General features: G+C 63.6%; 4 protein-coding genes across 4 annotated transcripts in view; 3 read left to right on the top strand and 1 right to left on the bottom strand.

The window, feature by feature from the left end:
- The window catches only part of ADAMTS13 (ADAM metallopeptidase with thrombospondin type 1 motif 13), a 32,249-nt gene extending 28,951 nt beyond the window's left edge, over window positions 1-3,298 (top strand). Inside the window, 4 exon segments of the mRNA XM_042911992.1 lie at window positions 365-511; window positions 846-1,022; window positions 2,022-2,197; window positions 2,815-3,298. Coding sequence (XP_042767926.1) covers window positions 365-511; window positions 846-1,022; window positions 2,022-2,197; window positions 2,815-3,000 — 686 coding nt within the window. The 3' untranslated portion in view covers window positions 3,001-3,298.
- Window positions 3,299-3,700: 402 nt separating this feature from the next.
- CACFD1 (calcium channel flower domain containing 1) lies at window positions 3,701-14,347 on the top strand. The gene is made up of 5 exons (XM_042911987.1): window positions 3,701-3,885; window positions 6,779-6,851; window positions 8,284-8,409; window positions 11,474-11,581; window positions 12,089-14,347. Exons 1-5 carry the CDS (start codon window positions 3,765-3,767, stop codon window positions 12,177-12,179), a joined length of 519 nt encoding a protein of 172 aa, XP_042767921.1. The 5' UTR covers window positions 3,701-3,764; the 3' UTR covers window positions 12,180-14,347.
- LOC122204466 lies at window positions 12,792-14,395 on the top strand. The gene is made up of 2 exons (XM_042911979.1): window positions 12,792-13,409; window positions 13,454-14,395. The coding sequence occupies exons 1-2, from the start codon at window positions 12,792-12,794 to the stop codon at window positions 14,393-14,395; spliced, it is 1,560 nt and encodes a 519-aa protein (XP_042767913.1).
- A 346-nt stretch (window positions 14,396-14,741) lies between these two features.
- On the bottom strand, window positions 14,742-22,161 carry SLC2A6 (solute carrier family 2 member 6). The gene is made up of 10 exons (XM_042911980.1): window positions 21,969-22,161; window positions 21,287-21,449; window positions 19,993-20,199; window positions 19,299-19,398; window positions 18,555-18,766; window positions 18,018-18,170; window positions 17,241-17,349; window positions 16,645-16,830; window positions 16,285-16,430; window positions 14,742-15,592 (listed from the first exon to the last, which is right to left on the bottom strand). Exons 1-10 carry the CDS (start codon window positions 22,058-22,060, stop codon window positions 15,437-15,439), a joined length of 1,524 nt encoding a protein of 507 aa, XP_042767914.1. The 5' UTR covers window positions 22,061-22,161; the 3' UTR covers window positions 14,742-15,436.
- Between the last annotated feature and the right edge of the window lie 568 nt (window positions 22,162-22,729).

Genomic DNA, 22,729 nt, shown 5'->3' with positions numbered 1-22,729 from the left:
TGGGAGGTGGGGCTCCAGGCTGGCCCTCTCCTTCCACTTTGCTTCTGCTGGCCGAGTGCAAGCTCGCTTTCCTTACCCTCAGCCTGAGGTTTCACGGGATCCGACCCAGGTCTGTGGGACTCAAGGCCACGTGCTGCTGTCCACACTGCCTCCCTCTCACTGGAGCATCCGGAAGCGGCTCTGTGCCCTGCCTGCACCCATGCAGCCCCTCCCCTGACCTAAGAATGCTTTTCCAGCTGGGCCCAGGAGGCTGTCAGCCACCCTACCTCTCAGTCTCCTACCCAGCGTGGAAAACCCCGGGCCTCCCTTCGGGGAACGCCCCGCCCTGAAGCTCCGTTCTCCTGTGCTCCTGCCTCCTTTCCAGGCGTCTGTGGCCGGCAGCACCTTGAGCCGACAGGAACCATTGACATGCGAGGCCCAGGGCAGGCTGACTGTGTAGTGGCCATCGGGCGGCCCCTGGGTGAGGTGGTGACCGTTCAAGTCCTCGAGAGTTCCCTCAACTGCAGCACTGGTACGTCTGGGGCCGCACGCACCACCGGTCTTGGTGTGGGGCCTCGGGCACTGGTGAGCAGGACTCCAGCCTGCCCCGTTCCCAGCAGGATGCACCAAGTGCATTCTCCACCGCCCCCCGCCCCCCCAATAATCATCATGGCCATCTCGAACCTGTCGTGCGATTGTCCCCGTTCTGCAGATGAGGAAACTGAGGCTGTGTCCGATGACTTAGAGCCACAAAGGCAGGAAGTGGGAGGGTTGGGACCCGACCACAGCTCAGTCTACCCCAGGGCCGTCGTGCTGCCCGCCCAGAGCAGGGGGTGCTGGACCCTCACCACTCCGCCACTTCCTAGGGGACATGTTGCTGCTTTGGGGCAGGCTCACGTGGAGGAAGATGTGCGGGAAACTGGCGGACGTGACTTTCAGCTCCAAAGCCAACACGCTCCTGGTGAGGCAGCGCCGTGAGCGGCGGGAAGGCGGAGTTGTGCTGCGGTACCGGAGCCAGCCTGCCCCGGGAGCCTCCCACAGAGGTATGGGGGGCGGGGGGGGGGGGAGTAGAGCCTCCCCCACGTCCCTGCGGGTGCCGCCTACCGGCGGCTGACTGTCATGGAGGAGGACACCACCAGCTCCCTGTGCCAGGACGAGGTCCTGGTGTGTGTGCTGTGTGCCTCCCTCGCTAGGCCCCTGCAGCCACCTGGGTGGCTGCCCTGGCACTCATGTCCCTCAAGACCCTTCAAGGTCCTCTGTGAGCAGCTTTCCCCCAGCCCTGTTCCGGTGCAGTGTCCTCTCTGCTCAGCCCCCACAGAGCTGGTGTGTGCGTGCATGCTTGCACGTGTGAGTGAGCGCGCGTGCACACACACACACACACACACACACACACACACACACCCCTCAGGTAGAGGATGGCATCCCATGGCCCCACTGGTGTCTTCCAGTAGCCCTCTTGGAGGTCTCAGGGGACTTTCCCTCTCCCAACAGCCCAAGCTGGCTGAAGGTGGCTTCCCTAGCCAGCTCCAGAGGTTTCTGGCCCCCCCAGGCTTCACTTCTACAGAGATTTGCCTGCCCCCCCCCCCCCCCCCTCAGCGAGTAGCTTTTTGGTGCCTGAGCACAGGCATTGAGTGCTCAAGGGCGGGCCGCCCCTTCTCAGGCTCCTCTCTTCCTGGCCTCCCTCCCGCACATGGGCTCTTGCCTCACCAGGGGCACAGGCAGGAGGCGCAGCCAGGCGGAGCTCCCGTGGGCTCCTAATGTCAATGGCCTTTGTGACAGTCACCTTCACTTTACAGAGGAGGGAACTGAAGCTCAGAGCATTTAACGCCTTCGCCTAGGGTCTCACAGCAGAAAGTGGTACAGGTGGGGTTCGGCGAGGGCTTCTGTGGCGGAGACCCGATCTTGACCACAACGCCATATTGCCCCCCTTCACTGCCCCCTGGCTGTGAGCCGCCCTGGCCTCTGGCATTAGTGGTCTTTCCCGGGGCTGCTAGGTCCTGAAGTGGCCCACACCCAGTCCATCCACCTGCTCTCCTCTGCAGAGTGTGATATGCAGCTCTTTGGACCCTGGGGTAAAATCGTGAGCCCCTCGATGAGTCCACGTGGGAGGAACCTGGGGGGCTGCCGCATCTTCATCAATGTGGCTCCACGGGCCCGCATTGCCATCCATGCCCTGGCCACCAGCGTGGGCACGGGCACTGATGCCAGCCACATCTTGGTAAGGCTACCAGGATGGGGACAAGAATGGGCTGACTTTTGCTACGAGTCTAGACAGCCGTCCCTGGGGATGGGATGAGAACTGGGGGTGCTGTACCCACTTTGCCCCCAAACCTCAAAATCATTTGTGAAAGAATGAGAGAGAAGAGTTTCCTCCACTTACTCACCAACAGATGTTTACTGAGCGCCCCACAGGAGTGAAATAGACAAGACCTTTTCTGATGTAGAGAGTTAACCCAGAACTCAAGCATAATTTTAGATCCTGATATAACTTTCCCAGAAGAGTGGATCAAACCCTCCTCCCATGAGGTCTGTGTATTCCGGGAGAACTGCCCTCTGCAAAGTGTCAGCTCCCCTGCTGGAGGCAACCTGGCTTCTGGAATTAGACAGACCTGGGCTCAGAACCCATCTCTCACACCCTGGCTGTGTGTCCTTGGGGAAGTAATACAACTTCTCTGAACCTGTTTCCTGGGTAGAATAGGAGTGGCTTCCTGACAGGGCTGTTGTGTGAGGATTAAGTGTGTGGCCCTGAGTGTATGATCCCTTGTATATTAAAGGCACCATAAATGCTAGCTACCGTTTTTGGCCGGCCCTCTGGGGCTGCCCCTTTCCCCTCAGATCCGGGACAACCACAGCCTGAAGACGATGACATTCCGTGGGCAGCAGGCACTCTACTGGGAGTCCGAGGGAAGCCAGGCTGAGATGGAGTTTAGCCAGGGCTTCATGGAGGCGGGCGCTAGCCTGTGGGGCCTGTACTGGACCCTCGGATCTCGAGTGCAGGAACCTGGCTGGGCCGTACCCTAGCTTCCTCTCCAAGCACAAACCTCCAGTGCCCTGCGTGCACAGTAGGATGCCTCCTCCAGGTTCTGGAAAGGAAAGAAACGAACTTGACATTTATGAGCACCTGTTAGGTGCCTGGCAAGCCCCAGAGGGTTGACTCCGGTCTCTGAGTGCTTTCCAATTTGAATTCCGTCCAATCTTAAGTATCTCCTTTAGGGCCTCCTCCAACATGCAAAAGGCTAGGCGGCGGGAGGCAAGGTCTGGACTCTGTCTGGAAAGGCAGTCACCAGTCCCTCTGTACCAATAAACGGAATGTGCAGTCTGAGTAGCGTTTTTCTTCACATAACCTGTCCAATCTGCCTTGAAAACCCACCCCAGGGCATTGCCGGAATTCCCTGGCAGCGGCAGGGCTCTAGACCCAATACTGAGCTGAGCAAGCCCCAGGCCACCCGTGGCGGTCTTCTTTTTCTCTACCCAAGAAGGAGGGACGAGGGAGCGTGGGGTCGAGAATGAGCCCCCACGCTGGCACACTCGTTAATTCTCTGAGAGGCCCCGCCCCTGTGCTGGTCCGGCTGGGAGGACCTGACCACCCGGGAGGGCGGGTGCCGCCAGGCCCCGCCCCCTATGCCGATCAGCGCGAGACCCTCGGGCGCACCCGCCACCGCCCTGCGAGCCCCGCCCCTTATGCTAATGAGCGGCCGCCTCTCCCACAAGGCAGCGCGCCGGGCCAACGCGGCCGGCTCCGGAGCCCTTTGTGAGGGTGGCGGGCTGCGCCAGACAGCGGCACCATGAGCGGCTCGGGCGGGGCGTCGACAGCGTCCGTCAGCTCCGCGCCGCCCGCGCAGGAGGAGGGCATGACGTGGTGGTACCGCTGGCTGTGTCGCCTGTCGGGGGTGCTGGGGGCCGTCTGTGAGTACCCGGCCCGGGGGAGGGGTCGGCCTCGCCGCCCACCGCGCATGCGTGTTCGGCCCCGCCCCTCCGGCGCGCCCCCGCGGGGAGGGCTGGTGGGGCGGGGGGCGGTCTGCGGTGGGTGGGCGCGCGCGGAGCGGACGCCCCGGCTGTTGCCATGGTCCCGGCCCCGCGGCCCGGGCTCCCGCGGGGCCCGCGGCTGGGCTGGCGGCGCTGGGGACATTCCAGGAGGGAACGCGAACTACCGTGGCCGAGTTACTGCCCCCCGCGCCGCATCTGAGCGCCGGGACGGTGCGTGCGGCCTCTGCCCCGGGGGCTTTCCGAGACCTCCCGTCTGTTGCTGGGAGAGCGCAGCACTGCCTGGCCCGGAGGCAGCCTCACCTGTTGGCGCGGGCGGAGGCCACCTTAACCTTTGGGCCAAGGCTGTTTAAACATGGGCGGGTGGTGCCCGGGCACGAGTAGTCCTCGAGGGAGGGCCGGGCAGTGAGCATCTGGGTCCTCACTGTCCACTCCGAGGCCAGTGCATTCCCTCTGCTGTCGACTCTGCGTCGGCCACCGCTCCTCTCCCCTCCTCATATCCCCGCAGCGCCATCCCGACGCACATCTTGACCTCAAGTTGCACGGAAGCCAGGCTCTTTTGGCACCCCTTCCCACCCCCCCCCCCCCAAAAGAACACCGCTAGGAAGGCCGACCTGCTGCAGGGGTAAAATGAAGCTCATGTGGCCAATACGTGTCTGGTCTGTTCGAATGGTCTGTCCTGTCCTGCGGCCCTCACCTTTGGGAGTCACTGGAGTGGGTTTGAACAGTGCCCGCTTGGCACAGAGGGCTGGAGCAGGGCAGATCCTGATCAAGTCGGCCGGAGGGAACACCGCTCAGGGTCCCCTGCCTGTCCCACAGTCGTCCCAGGTGGCTGGGTGCTGGAAGGAAGTTCAGGGGTGCAGGGTTAGGCGTGTGCTGTGCAGAAGGGCACACCCTTATCCAGAGGTGATCATGGGACAGGCCCTTCTGCAGATCCCAAAAAGGCCCCTGAGTCCCTGTCACTGCTGTCAGAGCAAGCATCTTTTTGACTTTGTAGGAGAGACTGGCGGCTCAGGATCAGGCTTTAGACAGGATCCTCTCAAGTGTGGCCAGTTGTCTTCCTTGCAGACTAGAGTGGGGGTCCTGTAGGGAGTGAGAGGGGCCAGTGGTGGAGAAAGGAAAGGTTCTGCCTGTGGCCTCTGGGCCCTCACCCTCCCTCTGCCTTGGATTCAGCAGCCCTGCTGGCTCCCGGGTTAACCCTGGTCTCCCATCCCGTTCTGTGCTTCTTAAAGTGAGGTACCTGGGCCGCCCCAGGAGTTCGTGGTGTTGGGGCTACTCCAGAAGCATCAGGAGAAACTTGTGTCGGTGTCACCTGAGTATTTGGGGGGAGGTGATTGTTACGCAAATACCAAATAGGAGATCGCAGGGTGGGGGGCAAGGCAAGAGTTTTAGGGATGCGATGCGGGGCGCCCCGCTGGCTGAGTCAGTAGAGCGTGAGACTCTTGATCTTGGAGCTGTGAGTCCAAGCTCCACATTGGGTGTAGAGATTACTTAAAAATAAAGTCTTAAAAAAGTTTGAGTGATGAAACAGGAATTCAGATAAGGGCTGTGCTTCCAGCTGGTCACTTTAGGCAGAACGTCCGGATCTCCAAGGGGTGAGACACCCTCCGGGCTGGATTGTTAAAGGACTCCTTGCTGCAGCCTTCTTTCTGCGTTGAAACCTAGTCCTCCCCTAAGGTGGGCTGTTGGTAGGACAGTGGGGGCAGGGTCAGAGCTGGAGGAGAAGTACTGACTCAGTAGGGGCATTGTCTTGTGGGCACTCAGGTCTGTGTTCTGTGTCTCCGGGGAACCTTGCTGCCTGGAGGCTGATGGGACGTGTCCAGGCAGAGTGCCGCTAGCAGGCAGAAAGTACCTCGGTCCCTCTAGGAGACCTTGGGACCACGCGAGGGCAGGCCCCCTGCAGTCTGGGTTCACTTGGTCTGGTTTCATCCTCCACCTGCAGCCTGCATAGGGTTACCTGGGAGAACAGCAGGAGAATTCCAGGCCCAGGCAGGGATCAGGTGCCAGGCGAGCTGCTGCAAGTTTAATGAACTGGCTGCTGATCGCTGCCTCGGGGCCCAGCTTCCAGTCCCACCCCAGCTATGGCCCTGGGCAGGGCTTTGCTTCCAGCTGGGAGCCTGTGCCTGGGAACCGGCAGTTCTTGGTGAAGCTGGGCTGCTGGCTGTAGGGAGAAGCGAGGGGAGTGTGGCACACCCACCCCTTGGGGTGCGGTTGGGAGCACTGGGCGAGGCTCCACACGTGGGACCCCGGAGAAGCCTCTTTCAGGGCCTGGTGTTTCAGGGGTGGCTGGGCCGGGCTGTGGCACTTGCCCGCACTCGGGGGACAAAACAGGCCTCAAAAAGTGACGAGGACGTCCCCAAGGTTCTTCAGCTGGTGTGCAAGTCACAGCTGGGATTGTGACCTGGTCCCAACTTTTGTTCCCAGAGGGGCAGCGGGCCTCGTCCCAGCAAAATCCAAGCCTCATTCTTGGCGCCAGAGGCTTCTTGTGTGGCCAGCCCTGTGAATGGTGGCACCTGCCTGAGCCTGAGGCCTGAGATCCTCTTCTCTTGTCATGTTCCATGCCTTGCGGCGGGTATTGGTACAGCTGGGGTGCGGAGGCCGGCCCTCCAAGCCCTGGACTGGAGACAGGGTGAGATGCCCGTGCAGCCGGCCGCACCCTTGCCGCGGGGTCTGGGCCGAGCTGCCTCGCCAGGGACCTCGCTTGTCTCAGATGGCGGAGTGCAGTGCTGGGTGTCGGAAGGGGTCTGCCAGGGGTCTTCCCTGGCAGGCTCTGTCCCTTCCTGCCTGCTAATTCCGGCTCCTGTCTGCTTTCAAGCCTGCGCCATCTCGGGCCTCTTCAACTGCGTCACCATCCACCCTCTGAACATCGCGGCCGGCGTGTGGATGATGTGAGTAGCCCCGTGACTGTCCTGCCCCATGGGGCTGGGGGCACGTGGATTTCTGGTCGCCTTGCGGGGGTCTTCACCTCCTTTCCACCCTGCCGTGTTCACTTGTCCCGATTCTCATTAGGGCCAGGCCAGGGGGGACACTCACCCAGGCCTTCACTGGGTTTAGGGCCGGGGTCACAAATGCCTCCCGAGTGTCCACGGAGCGAGACTCTGCAGGCACTGTGTCTGCTACCAGGGGCCTGGCCTGTGGGAGCTCGGGGGCCGTCAGGGCTGCTGGAGGAGGCTTGGTGGAGGCTTGGTGTCTGGCGGGATTGGAGTCAGGTGCTGGGAGCTCCAGGTCGGAGGTGGGCAAGCCAGACGGCGCAGGTTAGAGCTGGTGTGGGACCAGGGGCTAGAAGGCCCCAGGTGAGTTCCCTGCCCCCCTCCTGCCTGGGTAGCCCGATCCCGTTGGAAGGGAAGGCGGAGGGGGTGGGGTGAGAATCAGCCAGTGAAACTCTGGCCGTGCCTGAGCCACCTGCGCGTGAGAAGCGGCTGTGCACCAAGCATCGTCGGTGCCCACGTGGGGCTTGGCCTGGGAGGGACACAGAGGCGGACAGGGTGGGACCCTGCCCTCAGGGAACTCAGGCCAGCGGTGAGGCCTGTGGGAGCGGGGCCCGGAGGCCTGTGCTGGCCAGAGGCAGTCCGGAGACCGGCCGGCCTGGATGTGGGGGGGAGGGGGGGGGGTTTGGGAGGACTGGCCTGTAGCAGGGGGCGTGTGAGTTGTGCAGAGTCCCTGCTCTGGGCTCAGGTGGGCTCCCGGGGCACCTCAGCTTGGGTTCTGTCCCTGGTAGGTAATGAGGGCACTTTCCTCCGAGGCTTGGGGTGGACGCAGGCTTGCTGTGGCATTCTTTGAGGGCCCGGCGTCTGTGAGCGTGACCCAGCCGTGGAGAACAAAGACTGGAGCAGACCCCCTCGGTCTGTCTCCGTGGCTTCGCTGCCCCCAGCCGGAACACAGGAAGGAGGGGCAGGGTACGGGGCTTGCTAGGTGCCCTCCTCCCCGTGTGGGCTTCCCAGGGGTCCGCCCCCAGTGGCTGTTGTGGGCTGATGACCTCCTCCTGGCCGTCCTGATGGGTGAGCCGCTGCCGGGGACAGCTTTCCCCGCGCAGACGACGATGTCGGTGACAGTGGCAGTAACGGGGTGGCCGAGGGGCGGCCAGCTCTCTGCAAAGCGCCCTGAGTGGAGGAACCCCTCCGCGTGCTCACGGCAGAGCTGAGGGGCACCTTCCGAGACAGAAGGGGTGAAGGGAGGGCTCTGGTCCTCGGGGCGGGGGGGGGGAGCGGCTCCGCAGAGGCGCTGAGGGGGAGGTGGGGGAGGGGGAGCGGCACTCTGGTGGGCATTGGGGCCCCCCTCCCCGACCCTGTCAGCCCACCAGCCTCTCTCCCCGCCCTCCAGCATGAACGCCTTCATCCTGCTGCTCTGCGAGGCGCCCTTCTGCTGCCAGTTCGTCGAGTTTGCCAACACGGTGGCCGAGAAGGTGGACCGGCTTCGCTCCTGGCAGAAGGCCGTCTTCTACTGCGGGTGCGGGGCCCTCGGGTGGGGCTGGACGGTGCGGGGACTTAACCCTCCGGGGCCCCCGACCCGGGTTCCCAGAGCTCAGGGACCTGAAGGGCAGGCGATGGCTAGCGGGCCGGGCTGGGGGGGACCTCTCGGGGAGGGCGAGGCTGCGATGGCTTCGTGCAGAGTCCTCCTCCGACGGTGGGCGTGGCGTGTGACCTTGCGTCTGGGGGGTGAGCCCACAGCCGTGGCCGCCCGCACTTCCGCAGGGAGAATGTGTGCCCTGCAGCCTGTACGGGCTAGAGAGAAGTGAGCGGGGCCCGGACCTCTGGCCCGGGGTTTGAGAGTTGTTAAATCGACCCTGGTAGGCCCAGCGATGTGCTTCTGTGCAGCCTTGCACGAGGGGTCCATCCCGACGCCCCGGCACGAAGGCAGGTCGCAGAACAGAAAATATTACCTGCCTGTGGGCTTCCCTTGATTTTCCTGGTTCTAACCACAGATTCGCTGTGGGGCATTGTCCACCTGAGTCATGAGGTTGAACGAATTTCAGGGTGCGTCCCATGCACGGAAGCTTCTAGAACAGTGCTGGTGCACAGGAGGCCCTTCGCGGCTTCTGACAGCAATGGCAATGGTTACCATGATTTAGGTTATGTTTAGCAATAAATGCGGTGATCTTGGGGCACCTGGGGGGCTCAGTCAGTTAAGCGTCCTACTCTTGATTTCCACTCAGGTCATGATCTCATGGTTTTGTGAGTTCAAGCCCCACATCGGGTTCTGTGCTGACAGCTCAGAGCCTGCTTGGGGTTCTCTCTCTGTCTCTCTGTCTCTCTCTCTCTCTCTCTGCCCCTCCCCTCCTCTCAAAATAAGTAAACTTAAAAAAAAAAAAATAATAAATGTGGAGTTCTTTGTTCCAGGGTTTTTTCCCTTTGTGGAGGCCAGTTGCTTTGACAGCAGGAGATGTGCGTTCCATTCTAGAGCCGCTTCCTACTGGGTCTAAACCACAGAGGAATAGAGGTTCACAAGAAACTATCTGCCATCATGCCCCTTGCCTTGATCTGTATTTTATTTTATTTTTTTTCAACGTTTTTTAAAATTTATTTTTGGGACAGAGAGAGACAGAGCATAAACGGGGGAGGGGCAGAGAGAGAGGGAGACACAGAATCGGAAACAGGCTCCAGGCTCCGAGCGGTCGGCACAGAGCCCGACGCGGGGCTCGAACTCACGGACCGCGAGATCGTGACCTGGCTGAAGCCGGACTCTTAACCGACTCCGCCACCCAGGCGCCCCGTGTATTTTAAAAATACTAACAGTAATATACATTTACTAAAAATAACTTGGAAAATATTAAAGCTTTACTGCTTGGAACATTTTGGTATGTTTCTGTCCATTAAAAAACTTTGTTTTTAATAGTTTTTTTTTTTAAGTTATTTATTTTGAGAGAGAGAGAGAGGGAGAGAGAGAATCCCAAGCAGGTTCTACACTGTCAGTGCAGAGGCCAGTGTGGGGCTCGATGCCACAGACCGTGAGATCATGACCTGGACTGAAATCGAGAGTCAGATGCTCAACTGACTGAGCCACCCAGGCACCCCTGCAGGTTTTGTAAACTTGTTTCTTACACAGTATGACCGTTAGAAGTAAATTTGTGTCCTGCTCGTTTTCACTTAATACCGTGACGTAAACGTTTTCAGGATCACCGGTACAGACTTCATAAGATTACTTTTACTGACAGGAATATTTATTCCACTGCCTGTGTCTTGCTTTCTTCCTCTGTAAACAGTGGTGCAGATTAAATCAAACCACAGCAAACAGCGATGAGCAAAACTTTTCCTGTGGTGCTTTCCCTAGGATATATCTCTCCTTGGGCATGGAATCGTTAGGCTGTAGGTTAGTCACTGGAAAGATTTCAATATGTGACTGACTTGCTTTCCCAAGAGGCGATCAGGGTTTCTGCCTCCTCTCCACCCCGCTGGTGCTGCCCGTCTCGTGTCTGACAAGAATTGAGCTGTTTTTCTGAACGTTTTTACTAATTGCATTTTCTCTCCTGAAAATGTTCTCGTTTACTTCTTACCTACTGGCGTCTCAATGTTTCACTTAGCAAGTTATGTGTTTCCTATAGTGAGGGTTTCTTAACCCTTTGTTCTACTTCTCAGACATCTTTCCAGCCGTTTCCCTTTAATTTTGTTGACAGAAGGTTTCCCCCTTGGTCTTTTTTTTTCTTTCTAATTCCCATTATTCTTTTACTACTGAAAGATTTTATTAGCACAGCAAAACCTCACGATCGCACGTCCCGCCTGAGCAGAGAGGCAGGCGGACTTGCGGCGGCCCATCTGGCGGCCCAGTGTTCACCTTAGCGTGCGGGGTGTGCGTGGGCAGGTGCGGCTGCTGGGCCAGACGGCTTCGCCCAGGGAAGCGACGGGACGGAGCGCCGGTCCTCCAGCTGCGGTATCTCCCTGGCCTGGTTAACCCACTGCCACCGGGGTCTGGAAATCCCAGCCGGCATGGAGAGTCAGCCCATGGACACTCGAGCCAGAGGGGACACCTGCCGCCAGGGGGCGCCCAACCGTGGCGGGGACCAGAGGGAAGCCCCTTGCCCTGTGCGGTTCACGCTCTGGGATCTCTCTTGTTGAGATAAGGCTGCTTTCACTGCACCACGAAGAGCTGACCTTTACCTGGTGCTGATGCTGTTCCGGGCACTGTGTGTGGAGTTCATACGGGAGGAGTTCAGGAACTTGGCCCGTCACAAAGCCGCTAGGGAGGAACTGACAGGAGATTTTCGGGCGGCCTGTTCCCTGAAGGGGTGGGTGGATGACCCCAGCGCTGTTTTCCTCTGTGTACCACAGACCCTTCCAGAGGTCTGATGAAGGCTTGGGTCCTCGCCTCAGAAAGCACACGGAACTTCGCAGACAAGTGCACGGGTGTCTAAGGACTTTTTGAAGCCTGGCCGTGACCCTGTGTCTGGACTGGTTTCTGGGGACCCTTCCTGCACCTGGCTCTCTGGGAGGGGGGGCCTGGGTTAGTCTGGGGAGCCTGGAAGTCATATGGCAGCCGCAGGGCAGGGGTACCGCCTTGACCTGGGCTTCTCTCCTAGGATGGCCGTCGTCCCCATCGTCATCAGCCTGACCCTGACCACGCTGCTGGGGAACGCCATCGCCTTCGCCACTGGGGTGCTGTACGGACTCTCGGCTCTGGGCAAAAAGTGCGTCTGCCTCTCCCAGCCCCTGGGAGGGATCTTCACATCCTACCTCCTGTAGTCTTCTCAGTGCGGAGGGTCCAGGAGGGGCCCCTGGTGTCTGTTTGTGGGAACGGGCGCGGCAGTTGTCAGTGACTCTCATCAGTGTCCCCAGGGTGTTTGCCGCTCACGGGAATGAGAGCAGGAGGGTTCGTGGCCTTCCTGGTGGCCTGGCTGTGCCTCGCCCCAGCCGACAGTGGGGATGGCAGGTCTGTGGTTCGGCAGAGCCTCTTCCCGTCCAGCGCCCACGCCTGGCGTCCCAGTCGGTTGCCGCCCTCTGCTTCAGAGCCCGGGCTGCAACTCTGAATCCCAGATCCCGGGCAGCCTGTGCCTCTCTTAGAGACGGCCATCCTAGCAGCAGGGTCTCTGGCGACACCTGCTGTCCCTGCAGCTGAAGCCTCGGTCACAGGCCGGGAATCTGCTGGTGGGTGGGAGGACTGGGCGTCCTGTGACACTGACTCGCTGTCTCCCCAGGGGCGACGCGATCTCCTATGCCAGGATCCAGCAGCAGAAGCAGCAGGCTGATGAGGAGAAGCTCACGGACACCCTGGAGGGAGAGCTGTGAGGCAGGTCAGGTGACCCGCTCCTTCCTGCTCGCCCCTGGGACTCTGTGTGAGCACGGCCTGCAGGGATGAGGCCTGGAGCGTTGACCCTGGAGAACAGCCTGGAAGAGGAGCCTTTGCCTCGCTCCTGTCAGCCCCCTTACACCTGTCCCTACACCTGGAGTCCTCTTGTGTCTTCCCTCTCTCCAGATCTGTGTCTCCTGCCCCGGGCCTTGGCCAGCAGCAAGGAGACTGGCGGTGGCAGCAGGCGGGCCGCGTGGGCCTCGGGGTGACCCAGGCCGCAGGACTGGAGGCAGAGCGGAGCCCGCAGTGGCTGCGCACGGGCGGCCCGCCTGGCCCCGCCCCTCGCAGCTGGCCCGGCTCCGCTGGAAGCAGGCTGCCGGGTGGGTGTCCGGACTCACACCGCTCGCAGGGCCGCAGGGCCGGGAGGAGCCTCCTGGGGGATGCCGGTCCGGGCCTGAGCTGGGAGGCACGGCAACCTGGGCAGGGGTGGGGTGAGCCTCCCGTGGCTCTCCCTCGGGGCAGGGCAGCGTGCTGCTGCCCCCGGCCTCGTCCCGCTGCCCGGGCCCCTCCCCGCCGCTCTGCCCTCCGCGGGAGCCCACGGCAGTCCCGGGATGCTCCTCGAGTGCCCAGAGCAGCGGCTGGCTGGCTGGCTGGCTAGGGAGCGCCCCTTCCCCAGTTCCCGGGAACCTCGGACGGGCCACTCCGGGACACTTGTTATGGGTCCTCCCCACGGCTCCCAAGGGCCCGGTGCCAAGGAAGCGCGGAGGGCAGGCTCTCCCCTGCCCCGTGGGGCTGCTCGTCCACCTGTCTGTGTGCCCCTGCCGTGTCGGCCGTGGCCAGAGCCCAGGCAGCGGGGCCGAGCTCCGCCCACCTCCGTATTCCTGCTGGCCTGCCCCCTACTCTGGTCTCTGGGGAGCAGGGCAGGGGCCAGAGCCGCCTCCACCACCGCGAGCTGTGCGCACCGGGTGCCTGGCCCGTGCGGGGGGCCTGAGGAAGCCGCCCTGGCGGGGATGCGCACTGTCACCCCGGCCTCCCTCCATCCACTGTTCCTGGTGTCCGTCCCCTGTGTGTTTCTCCCTCGGCCCGCTGCCTGCCCCGCCAGCCCGACCGGCGCCCAGCTGCCAGGCGTGTCTGGTGGGGCCTGGCTGAGCCTGGGCGGTGCCGGGAGGAATGGGCTGGTGTGGAAAAGGCTCGGTCTGGGGCCCAGCTCCCACTCGTCCTTCTCCCAGGGCGCCCGGCTGGGCCCGGCTCAGAACCCTGAGCTCGGGCCCAGCCCCCCTTTGTTGAAACCACCCGTAGAGCTGTGTCCAGATCCTTGCTTCCCAGAGGGAGCCCTCCTCCCTGGGGCTCGTTAGCGTTCCCCGCAGGAGCAGCACTCACTGTCCCGGGGGACGCGCACAGGGATCCTGGTCTGCGGCAGCCCCCGGCAGCCTTCCAGCGAGCCCGTCCAGGCCGAGCCCCAGGGGGGCGCGGGCCCTGCGGTGTGGCCAGCGGGTGGGACACGTGCCTTCAGGGGTCCTCTGGGACCACCTTTCTCAAGCCAGCGCAGGGTTCAAAGGGCTGTGGGCTCCGGGCCTCTCCAGGCGGGCGGGAGTGTGTGTGTGTGTGTGTGTGTGTGTCTGCTGTGTGTGCCGTGGACAAGACCGTCTACCTCCCAGGAGGGGCAAGGGCCCTGCCCGCCCCTCTTGGCTCATTCTTATCTGGGAAGTGGGACGCGGGGGTCACTTCTGCCCAGCCCTCCTGCCCCTGCTGCAGGGGCCTCGCTGGCGGGGGTCTCCCTGCTACAGGAGGGGAAGGGCTGGCTGTGTGTCCCGGAAGGTTGCACCTCCATTCTGTCAGCAGGTCTGCTGGGGGGGGAGGGGGTGGGCCCTGGAGGCAGGTGCAGAGGTGGGAGGGCCCTCTGACCCCTAGTCACAGGCAAGAATGGACATGCTACGTGCCCGAGGTTCCCAGTGAGTGCAGCCGAGCAGTCCCGCAGCCGGGGATCCTGTCCCCTGCCCGTGTGGGCTGCCGCCCGCAGGGAACATCTGTCTGTCTGGGTGGCAGAAGGGGCTGGGCTGCCAGGGCCCACTCCTGCCTCAGTGGGTCTGGACTCTGCCTTCTCGGGGTCCTCGTTCACCCTCCATGTTTAACTTGTTTGAGCAATAAAGCCTGGCCGTGGTCTGAATGCTCGCTCGCGCACTCTGCCTGCTCCTTTCTCCCTCTGATACCGTAAGTACGGGGGCCGGGATCGCTGGTCCTGGGACTAACTGCCATTTTATCGAGGACCTTCTGTACTGCTGGCCCTGTCCCAGGTCTGCTGGCAGCATCTCAGACAGGCAAGTGGCTTGTTGAGGTCACGCAGCCGGGAAGGGCCGGAGCCTGTGGGATGGGGCCGTCGCGTGGCCAGGCTGTCCCTCCCAGGCTGCCTTGCCCTTTCTCTCTGCCTCCCTGTGACCCCACAAAGCGGGCTTTGCCTGGGGCATTAGGCCATGGTAGCCTTGGCTGAGAGTTTGGGTCTGGCCGAGCCTGGCTGCTGCGTGGGCTCCCCCACCTACAACAGACCCCTTTCCCTTCCACGCCAGGGCCCAGAGCCTGATTTATTTTTACAAACGGGGTGAACATGGTTTACAGACAGGGGCACTTAAGAGCCCTGTTCCCAGAGACCGGGTGGGTATAGGAGGAAGGTCTGTATTGGGCTTTGTGCCCTGGCCTGGGAGTCCAGAATGTTCTCTGTGGCATCCACAGCTTTCAGAAGTGCAGATCTGTCTTCCTCCCTGTGGTTAGGACGCTCAAGTGATCAGAACAAAATGGCACGACGACGTCCTTGTGTGGACCCGTCCACTGCCCCTTGCTCTGCCTGGCTCTGTCCTCATTGCAGCCCTGTGTGGGGGCATCCTCTGAGCCTGAGTAAGCGCCAAGGCCCTGGGGTCACCCAGCAGGGCCTTGTCCTGGACCTTGGGCTGTGTACTCCCCTGCTCAGCCCCGGCTTCATCCTGGACCCCGGGCCATGTACTCCCCTGCGGCCCATGGCTGTCTCCTCTGCCAGCAGGTCTTGGCCGACGAGCGTGCGACACGGCTGAGCTGGGGCCCAGGCTGGGGCCCGGCCTGCCCAGAGCCAGAAGCGCACTCGGGGGGATCCTGTCGTGCTTCTGTCTGGTCCTGGGCTCTGTCTGATGGCATGTTGCTGTCGCCCCCTGGGCTTGGGGTTCAGGCTTGTGGCCAGCACAGAGGCCCGGCGTCCAGTGCTTGGCCCCTCCCAGGTGGGGACCCTGACCTAGTGCAGGAAGGACCTCCTCCCAGTGCGGAAGAAGGACTCGATCTGCTCCAACGACCGGCCCTTGGTCTCAGGCACGCAGCAGCCGGTGAACAGCAGGTTGACCAAGCAGATGGCAGCAAAGAAGAAGAAAGGCACCTGGAGGCCAAAGGCATTCTGGGGACATGGAGGGAATGCCTGGTCACACGGGGGCTCCCAGCACGCTCCTGCTTATCCCAGCAGGCCTCTCTGGGCTCCACAGCCTCCCGCAGGAACTGCAAATGCTTTAGCCATTCCCCCCAAGTCCCGTCCCCCAGGCCCTCAGGTCTGGGGCGGCCTCCCCGTGGTGCCGGGCCCCGAGGACTTCCTCCACTCGAGGGCAGCAGCCTGCCCAGGCCTGGACCTGGGGCCCGGACCTCTGGTCTCAGCCTCGGCTCAGACCCCTCCCCCCCCACCTCTCTCCCTCGCTGCCCAGTGCTGCCACCACAGCCTGGCTGGGAGCGCACTCCACACGCCCCCCTGCCTTGCCCCGAGCTCGTCCGTGCCTCTCTGCTGGGGCTGTGCTCGCTCTGGGTTCCCCCGACCCTGCCCTGACCCACTGGCTCCACCAGGGTAGGCACCGGCCGAGCTGCCCGGGGAGGGGCTTGAACCAAGTGTGTGTGTGTGTGTGTGTGTGTGTGTGTGTGTGGCATGGGGGAAGCGGGCACCGAGCCGGATGTGGGCTGACCAGCAGAGATCCATGCTGAGAGACCCAAACTGCCATGTGGACAAGTGCGGCCTTCTGGGCTTGGTCGCCCCGGCCCGGGAGGACGTGTGTGGCACTTAGAGGCCGTGCCGTTGAAGCCCTGAGCTCAGCCCCCGGCACTCACCACCACCAGCAGGAAGGACTTGGTGAGGGCGAAGGCGGTGAGCCAGCTGACCAGCACGCAGAGCCCCGAGGCCACCCCGCGGGCTTGCAGGGGCAGGATCTCAGACATTAGGAGCCAGGTGATGGGCCCCCAGCCCATGGCGTAGCCTGCCGACACAGGGGACATGGGGCCTCTTCTGCCTCCACTGAGCTGCCGAGACCCCTCCCCAACCACCCCGACAGACCAGGACAGCGGTGCCCTGCCCGTGCCCTAGCACGTCCCCCACACCTAAGCCCCAGACGGCCCCTCTCTAGCTGGCCTTCGGCCCTCCCGGCCCCCGCCCCCCCCCGCCCATCCTGGTGGGGTCACTGCCACACCTACCCATGATGAAGAGCATGGTGGCCACCAGGGGCACCAGGGTAAGGTAGCTGGTGGGTGCGGCCAGGGGCTGCTCCGTGCCCCCCAAGGGCACACTCTCGAGCTCCACGGTGCTGTTGGGAGTCGGAGGCTTTGGACCGAGGTGGACATAGAGCCCCAGCGTCAGGTTGGCAGCAAACATGATGGTGGCTGTGGACAGACCGGTGGCCCTCGGAGGGGCCGGGACCGTCTGAGCCCGGTGCTTCCTCAGCACCCTGCACCCCGTGCGGCCCATTTCTCATCCAGGCCGCCGTCGTGGCCCGTCTGCGACCGGACACTTCCTGCAGAGCTCTGACCCTGCCCGCGTGTGAGCTGCTGTCACACCCACCGTGTGGCTCACGACTGGCTCGTTTGCTCACCCAAGCCCCAGCAGGTCTTTCTGGAGCAGCTCGTGGCTGCCAGGCCCTGTGCTGGGCGCTGGTGGGGGCAGGGCCAGCAGGGCAGGTCTGACCCAGCCATCCCCCCCCCCCCTCGCCCCGGGGCTCCCAGTCACGGGGGCCGGCACACGATCGGCCGCTGCGGGAGGAGTGGGCCAGTGCAGGGGCCAGGCCGGTGCTCACCTGAGACAAAGAGCAGGACCTTGCGGCCAGCCAGGTCCATGGTGAGGGCAGCAATCAGCACGGAGAAGAGCCTCACGGCCCCCACAATGGCTGCATCATCCTTCGGGGGCTGCAGGGAGGGAGCCACGGGGGGCTGAGGGACCCTGGCCTGCTGCTCCTGTCCCACCCGTCCCGCACACGGCGCTGCAGGGCGCTCAGACGCCAAGCCGTGGCCACGGCTCCTTCGGAGGGTTGGGCCGCCCGGCACGTACCATGTGCCGGGCACTTCCTCTGCTCACCCGGCCGGGCCCCCTCAGCCGGGGCGCACGCAACTGCCGCCCCCGCCCCCGAGCCCGAGGCCAGCAGAGAGTCCGGGCATCACGGTGACTCGTGGGACTGCACTGTCACTAATCTCTAAATCTCATCTCCCTTTGAGCCCAGGACGGGCCGACGGAAGCCCCCTCTCTGCTATCTCCATTCTACAGAGGCGGAAGCTGAGGTCTGCAGGGGCGTGGCAGATGCTCTGAACCTGGGGGTCCATGGGCACCCCCCCCAGGGCTCTCTCTGCGTTTCTATACAGTGGGTTCCTCTGCGATCCGGTCTGGCTTCAGACACGTGAGGTCACTCGCAAACGTTCTTCCGAGAACAGGTGCAGGGCACAACAACAGCGGAGAGACCCCGGCGGGCTCCACACGGCGCATGCGCCCCCGACCCGAGGTGCGGAGCAGGTGCTCGGTAAGGGACGGCCCCCGGGGACACGGGGGGCAGAACTGGGGCGGTGTGGGGCCCGGGTCTCACCAGCAGGACGGCGGTGCTTTCGAAGATGGGCTGCAGGTAGACAAGGATGGGCGTGATGCCCGTCAGCTGCTGCAGGAAGCGCATCAGCAAGGCGATGACGATGGGCCGGTACACGTGGGGGCTCCGGGCCTCGGCCCACGACACGCGGGTGCTCTGCCAACGTGAAGCTGCTCCTGAGGCGGCTGCGCCCGCCCCTCCGGCAGGCCCCACCCTGCCCTGGACTCCCTTCTCCCTTCCTCCAGGAAAAGACCCTGGGCACTGAGGCCACAGACCCCCGCCCGCCCGCCTCCCCCCAACCCCAGGCTCTTGGGGGAGCGGGTGGGACAAGGCACACGTTCGCTGGTCAGGATCTCTGGGTGCCCAGGCATCGGCAGCACGGAGCACGTGCTCTGGGTCGTGGCAACGCCTCCCCTTCCCCTCGTTCTTGGAGGTGGGATCCGCCGTCTCCCCCCCCGCCCCCCGCCCCGGACGAGCCGCCAAGTCTCGGGCCCAGTGGCCGGCTGCACCACCCAGGGCCTCGCACCCACCCTCCCGCACCTGTCTCTGGACGTTGTCCTGGATCTGCGAGAACTCCCAGCGGATGTCGGTGTCGGCCCCGCGCAGCCAGGCCAGCGCCCGCAGTGCCTCCGAGTCCCTGCCCCGCGACAGCAGGAAGCGGGGGGAGTTGGGCATGAAGCTGAGCAACAGGGTCATGACGAGCACAGGCCCTTCCCCGGCCACAGCCAGCCAGCGCCACGGCAGCAGGAGGCCTGGAGGTGACGACGGGGTGAGCGGCCGGCGTCCAGGCTACGCGTCCAGTCCCCTCCTATCGATGCCTCTGAGCGACCTGCTCTGTCCTCAAGCGCTAGTCCCAGGGCCGTCTCCTACAGGAAGCCTGCCCTGCTTGCCTCAGGCCTCCGCGGTCTAAACCAGGAGGGGCTACAGGGATGGCTTGGCCTGAAGGAGGTTCTCGGAGTGTCTCAAGGGCCACGGCGGGGTGACGGCGGGGGTAGACGGAGCAGGCAAGGCCCCGGGCTACTATCTCCGAACCCCCACCCCACCTCAACCGGATGTACCCTGCTCTCCTTTCCGTATGGGCTTCCCATGTGACCAGAGAGAGGCAGAGCGTTGCCTAGAGGTACACAGCCCAGTGCCGGCTGAGCAAGTATCTTGTCCCCCAGCTCGGGGTTTGCTCTGGGGCACATTCGCTGCCTTTCCACCCACGGCTGCTCAGCAGCGGCGCCCTGTTACCCGCCCGCCTGCACACGGGAGGTGCTCATCGCTCATCTGGACAATACTTGCCAAGGGCGTAGAGGGACAGTGACCCGAATACTGCCATGAGCTGGGGCGTGGCCCCCAGGGCCCCACGAACACCCGGGGGAGCAATCTCAGACACGTACACCTGCAAGACACATCGGGCCGCACGGCCTCTGGTGAGAGTTTGGGCTCCGGGGCCCGGCCCGAGACGGCAGAGGTGGCCCTGTGAACCTCGGGAGCTGAGAAGCGGGGGCTTCAGGTGGGGTTCTTATCCTGATCGGGACTCAGTCCGTTTCCCCGTCTAGTGCGCAGAGGCACTGGGCTCTGAAAATGGGTGGCCTGAGGTTGGGAACTGGAGCAGACTCTGGTTCCACCCCCGCCCCCGGGCACCTCCGCCCCCTTCTGGGCTCGCCTGGGCCCGTCGTGGCGCTGGGGAGCTGTGGGAGGAGTCCGAGGGACGGCTCGGGGCAGACACTTCCCCTTCCCCCCTTGCTTCGTGCAGATTTTCTCCAATTGAGCAATGTGCCTGATTGTCAGGAAATGGGGTAGGAACTATGGGGAGTCCAGAGTGAGGTCAGCCGGGGCCAGATTTCCCTGAAATGGGTTGCCCTGGTGGAGGTAAGCTGAGGCTCCCTGGCAAACATCACCCCCACTGACCAGATGGCTCGAGGGTCAGGAGGCTTTAGCTACACGGGGGCCAACTGGGTGCCGAGGCAGTGAGGGGCGGTCCTGGCCTTACCGGGATGCAGGCAGCTGTGAGCCCCCCGGCGAAGCCTGTCATTGTCCTCCCCAGCAGCAGCATCCAGAAGCCGTGGGCGCCTGCCATGAGTGCGTAGCCAGCTGCCGAGGGTACGGCTGAGAACATGATGCTGAGCTTCCGGCCCAGGAGGTCATTGAGGACCATGGCACTGAGGCCCCCAGCCGCCGCGCCCAAGGTGAAAACGGACTGCAGGAAAGGAGTGCACGGCAGACGTGTGTGGGCGCCCCGCACTCCCGCCCCACCCCCCATCAGAGCCTAGAGGCAGCTGCTTTTCCAGGCTGACCGTGGGATCCTGGGGTGCAGGACTCAGGCCCTGAATGGTAGTGAGCCTCCCGTCTCCAGGCGTGTACAAGCGGCATGTGCATAGCCATTTCTTAAGAGGTGCCACCGTAGGGAGGCCTGCTCTGCAGAGGATGTGGGGCCGTGTGTCCATGGTGGTTCTGCTCAGCTGAACGCTTAAAAGTCTGATACTAGAGTATAGCAGACGGGAGTATTCTATGACCTAAAGCCCCTGGCATTTTTAGACTTGGGGATTCTTGGATTCCCTGTGGAGTGGAGTGAGTAGGATCCGGTCAGTGACTTGGGCACATTGCTTGGTCTATCTGAGCCTCAGTTTCGTTAGCTGTTTTATGGGGGGGGGGGGGGGGCAGGAGTACCCACTCTTAGGGTTGGCCCCGGGAGTTAACCAGCTCTCACGTAAAGTATCCAGCACACCCCTGGCGCATACTAAGTGCTCGGCACACAATGGGTATTATCTTAGCTACTATGTTGTCATTGTACATGTGAGGCTGCCAAGATTGTGATTCTGGAATTCTGGGACCCTTGGGGCCTCTGCTCTTCCCTTCCACTCGCCCACACTCTGTCCTGGGACCCCCCTCGCCCCAGCTGGCACCTCTTTCCATCGGCATCTGATGCCCTGTCCCCCATCATCCAGAGAGGTGTCTGCTCCGCTATGACAGCCCGGCTGTGGGTGGCGGGGGCAGTCTGGGGAGCCCTCGACCCCCCAGGGGTGAGACCTGGAGGGGCACCTCCCTACTTGTTCCTTCCCACACCTTCTCCTTCAGCTCTCACTTCCTCCTTCTATTTCAGAGCCATCATCTGGCCTCACTCACCCACTGCCCCTCCTGCGGCCCAGTGTGGTTGGGGTGGATGGGGGAGGGGGAAGACCAGGGCCCTAGAGGGGGCCCCACGCCTGAGATTCTGGGCGTCCCTGGCTTCGTGGGTCCCTGCTCACTCTGCCCTGCCCATCTCCAGCTCAGAGCATGGCTCTTACCCCAAACCAGGATGCCTGGGTTTTGGTCAGCCTCAGGTCTGGGTCCAAGGACAGCTCCAGAGCAGGGATGACAGGGGACGTGTAGACCAGGGCGTACCCAAAGCTGAAATTGCCCAGCACGGCGGCAAAGGTAGCCAGGAACACCCTCTTGTTCTGTGGGGCCCTGGTGGGGGGGGGGGTGGGCAGAACGATGAGGTCTTTGAGTTCCTCCTCCCCCAACTGCTGAACAATGGCTGCCCGCTCGGGCTGTGAGGGCAGCGCTTGGCGAGGGCTGGCTCCAGGGCCAGACTGCCAGCTCCCGGAGCCTGAGTGTCATCTCGTTTCGAGAATTCCCCAGGACGGTCCCCAAAGCCCATCCCCGTGGCTGAGACACGGGTGAAGGAGCACTCTTCTCTAGAAGAGGAGGCTTGGTTTCTGCCTCCAGCTTTGCCACTGAAGCTTGCCGTGTGACCTTAGGCAAGCCCCTCGCCCTCTCTGGCTTTCACTCACCCTATCTGAGGCAGTTGGGGGCTGGGCCCAGTCCGGGGGGGGTGGGGGGGGGGGCAGCTCCTTAAATAAAACGAGGGTGTCTGGGGGCAGGAGGGGGCCAGATGGCCCCTTGGTGGACACTCATGGAAGGTCAGAGAAGGCCCAAGGCGGAAGCCAGCCCCCGCCCGCAGCCCCCGTGCCCAGCGACTCTCACCCGACTCGCGTCCTCTCCCCCGGCGACGGGGACGACTTCTCAGGGAAGGTGTCATAGTCCGGGCCCTCGGCCCCCAGCAGCGGCTCCTGCATGGCCGGCCCCTCCTGGCAGTGTCCGTGCCGCCGCCGAGTGGCCGGGTGCTGGGGGACAGCTCCGGCCGGGAGGCGCGTCGGGCCGCAGCGGAGCCGAGCATCCGGCCCGGGCCGCAGCCCCGCCCCTCGGCCGCCATTGGCTGCCAGGCGGCCCTGCGGAGCGGGCGCGGGCCAATGGGGCAGCCGCGAGCGGTGCGGATGCTCGGGTGCCGGGGCTGGGCGCGGGCGCGGTGCGGGGCCCGGCCGGGCTTTCCCGGGGCGCGGACCCGGGGACGGGGCGGGGTGCGGGGCCCGGCCGGGCTTTACCGGGGCCGGAGCCCGGGGGCGGGGCGGGTGCCGGGGGCAGGGCTCCGTTGGGGCTTTCCGGCGGCGCGGCTCTGGGGGCGGGGCGCGGACTGGGGCGCGGAGCTCTGGCCGGGGGCGTGGGGGCGTGGCTGGGCTTCACATGGGCGTCAACCGTGCCTCGTGAGCCCCCGAGGACCCCCTGGGCTGGCCCTGAGGATGGGCACCCCGCGCCCAAGGAGGAGACTCGACAGCCTTGCGGGGCCTGGAGGCAGAGCCCCTGCGGATTCGTCCGTGTGCACATGTGGGGGGACTGCGGGCCACCCTCGGGTCCGGCTCCCGTGGCTCCTACAGGCCGGAGGAACCGAGCCCCGAGGGGCGCAGCGA

The sequence above is a fragment of the Panthera leo genome, chromosome D4 (assembly GCF_018350215.1).
Source record: "Panthera leo isolate Ple1 chromosome D4, P.leo_Ple1_pat1.1, whole genome shotgun sequence".
Lineage (NCBI taxonomy): Eukaryota > Metazoa > Chordata > Mammalia > Carnivora > Felidae > Panthera > Panthera leo.
This window is presented reverse-complemented; position numbering and strand designations above follow the sequence as displayed.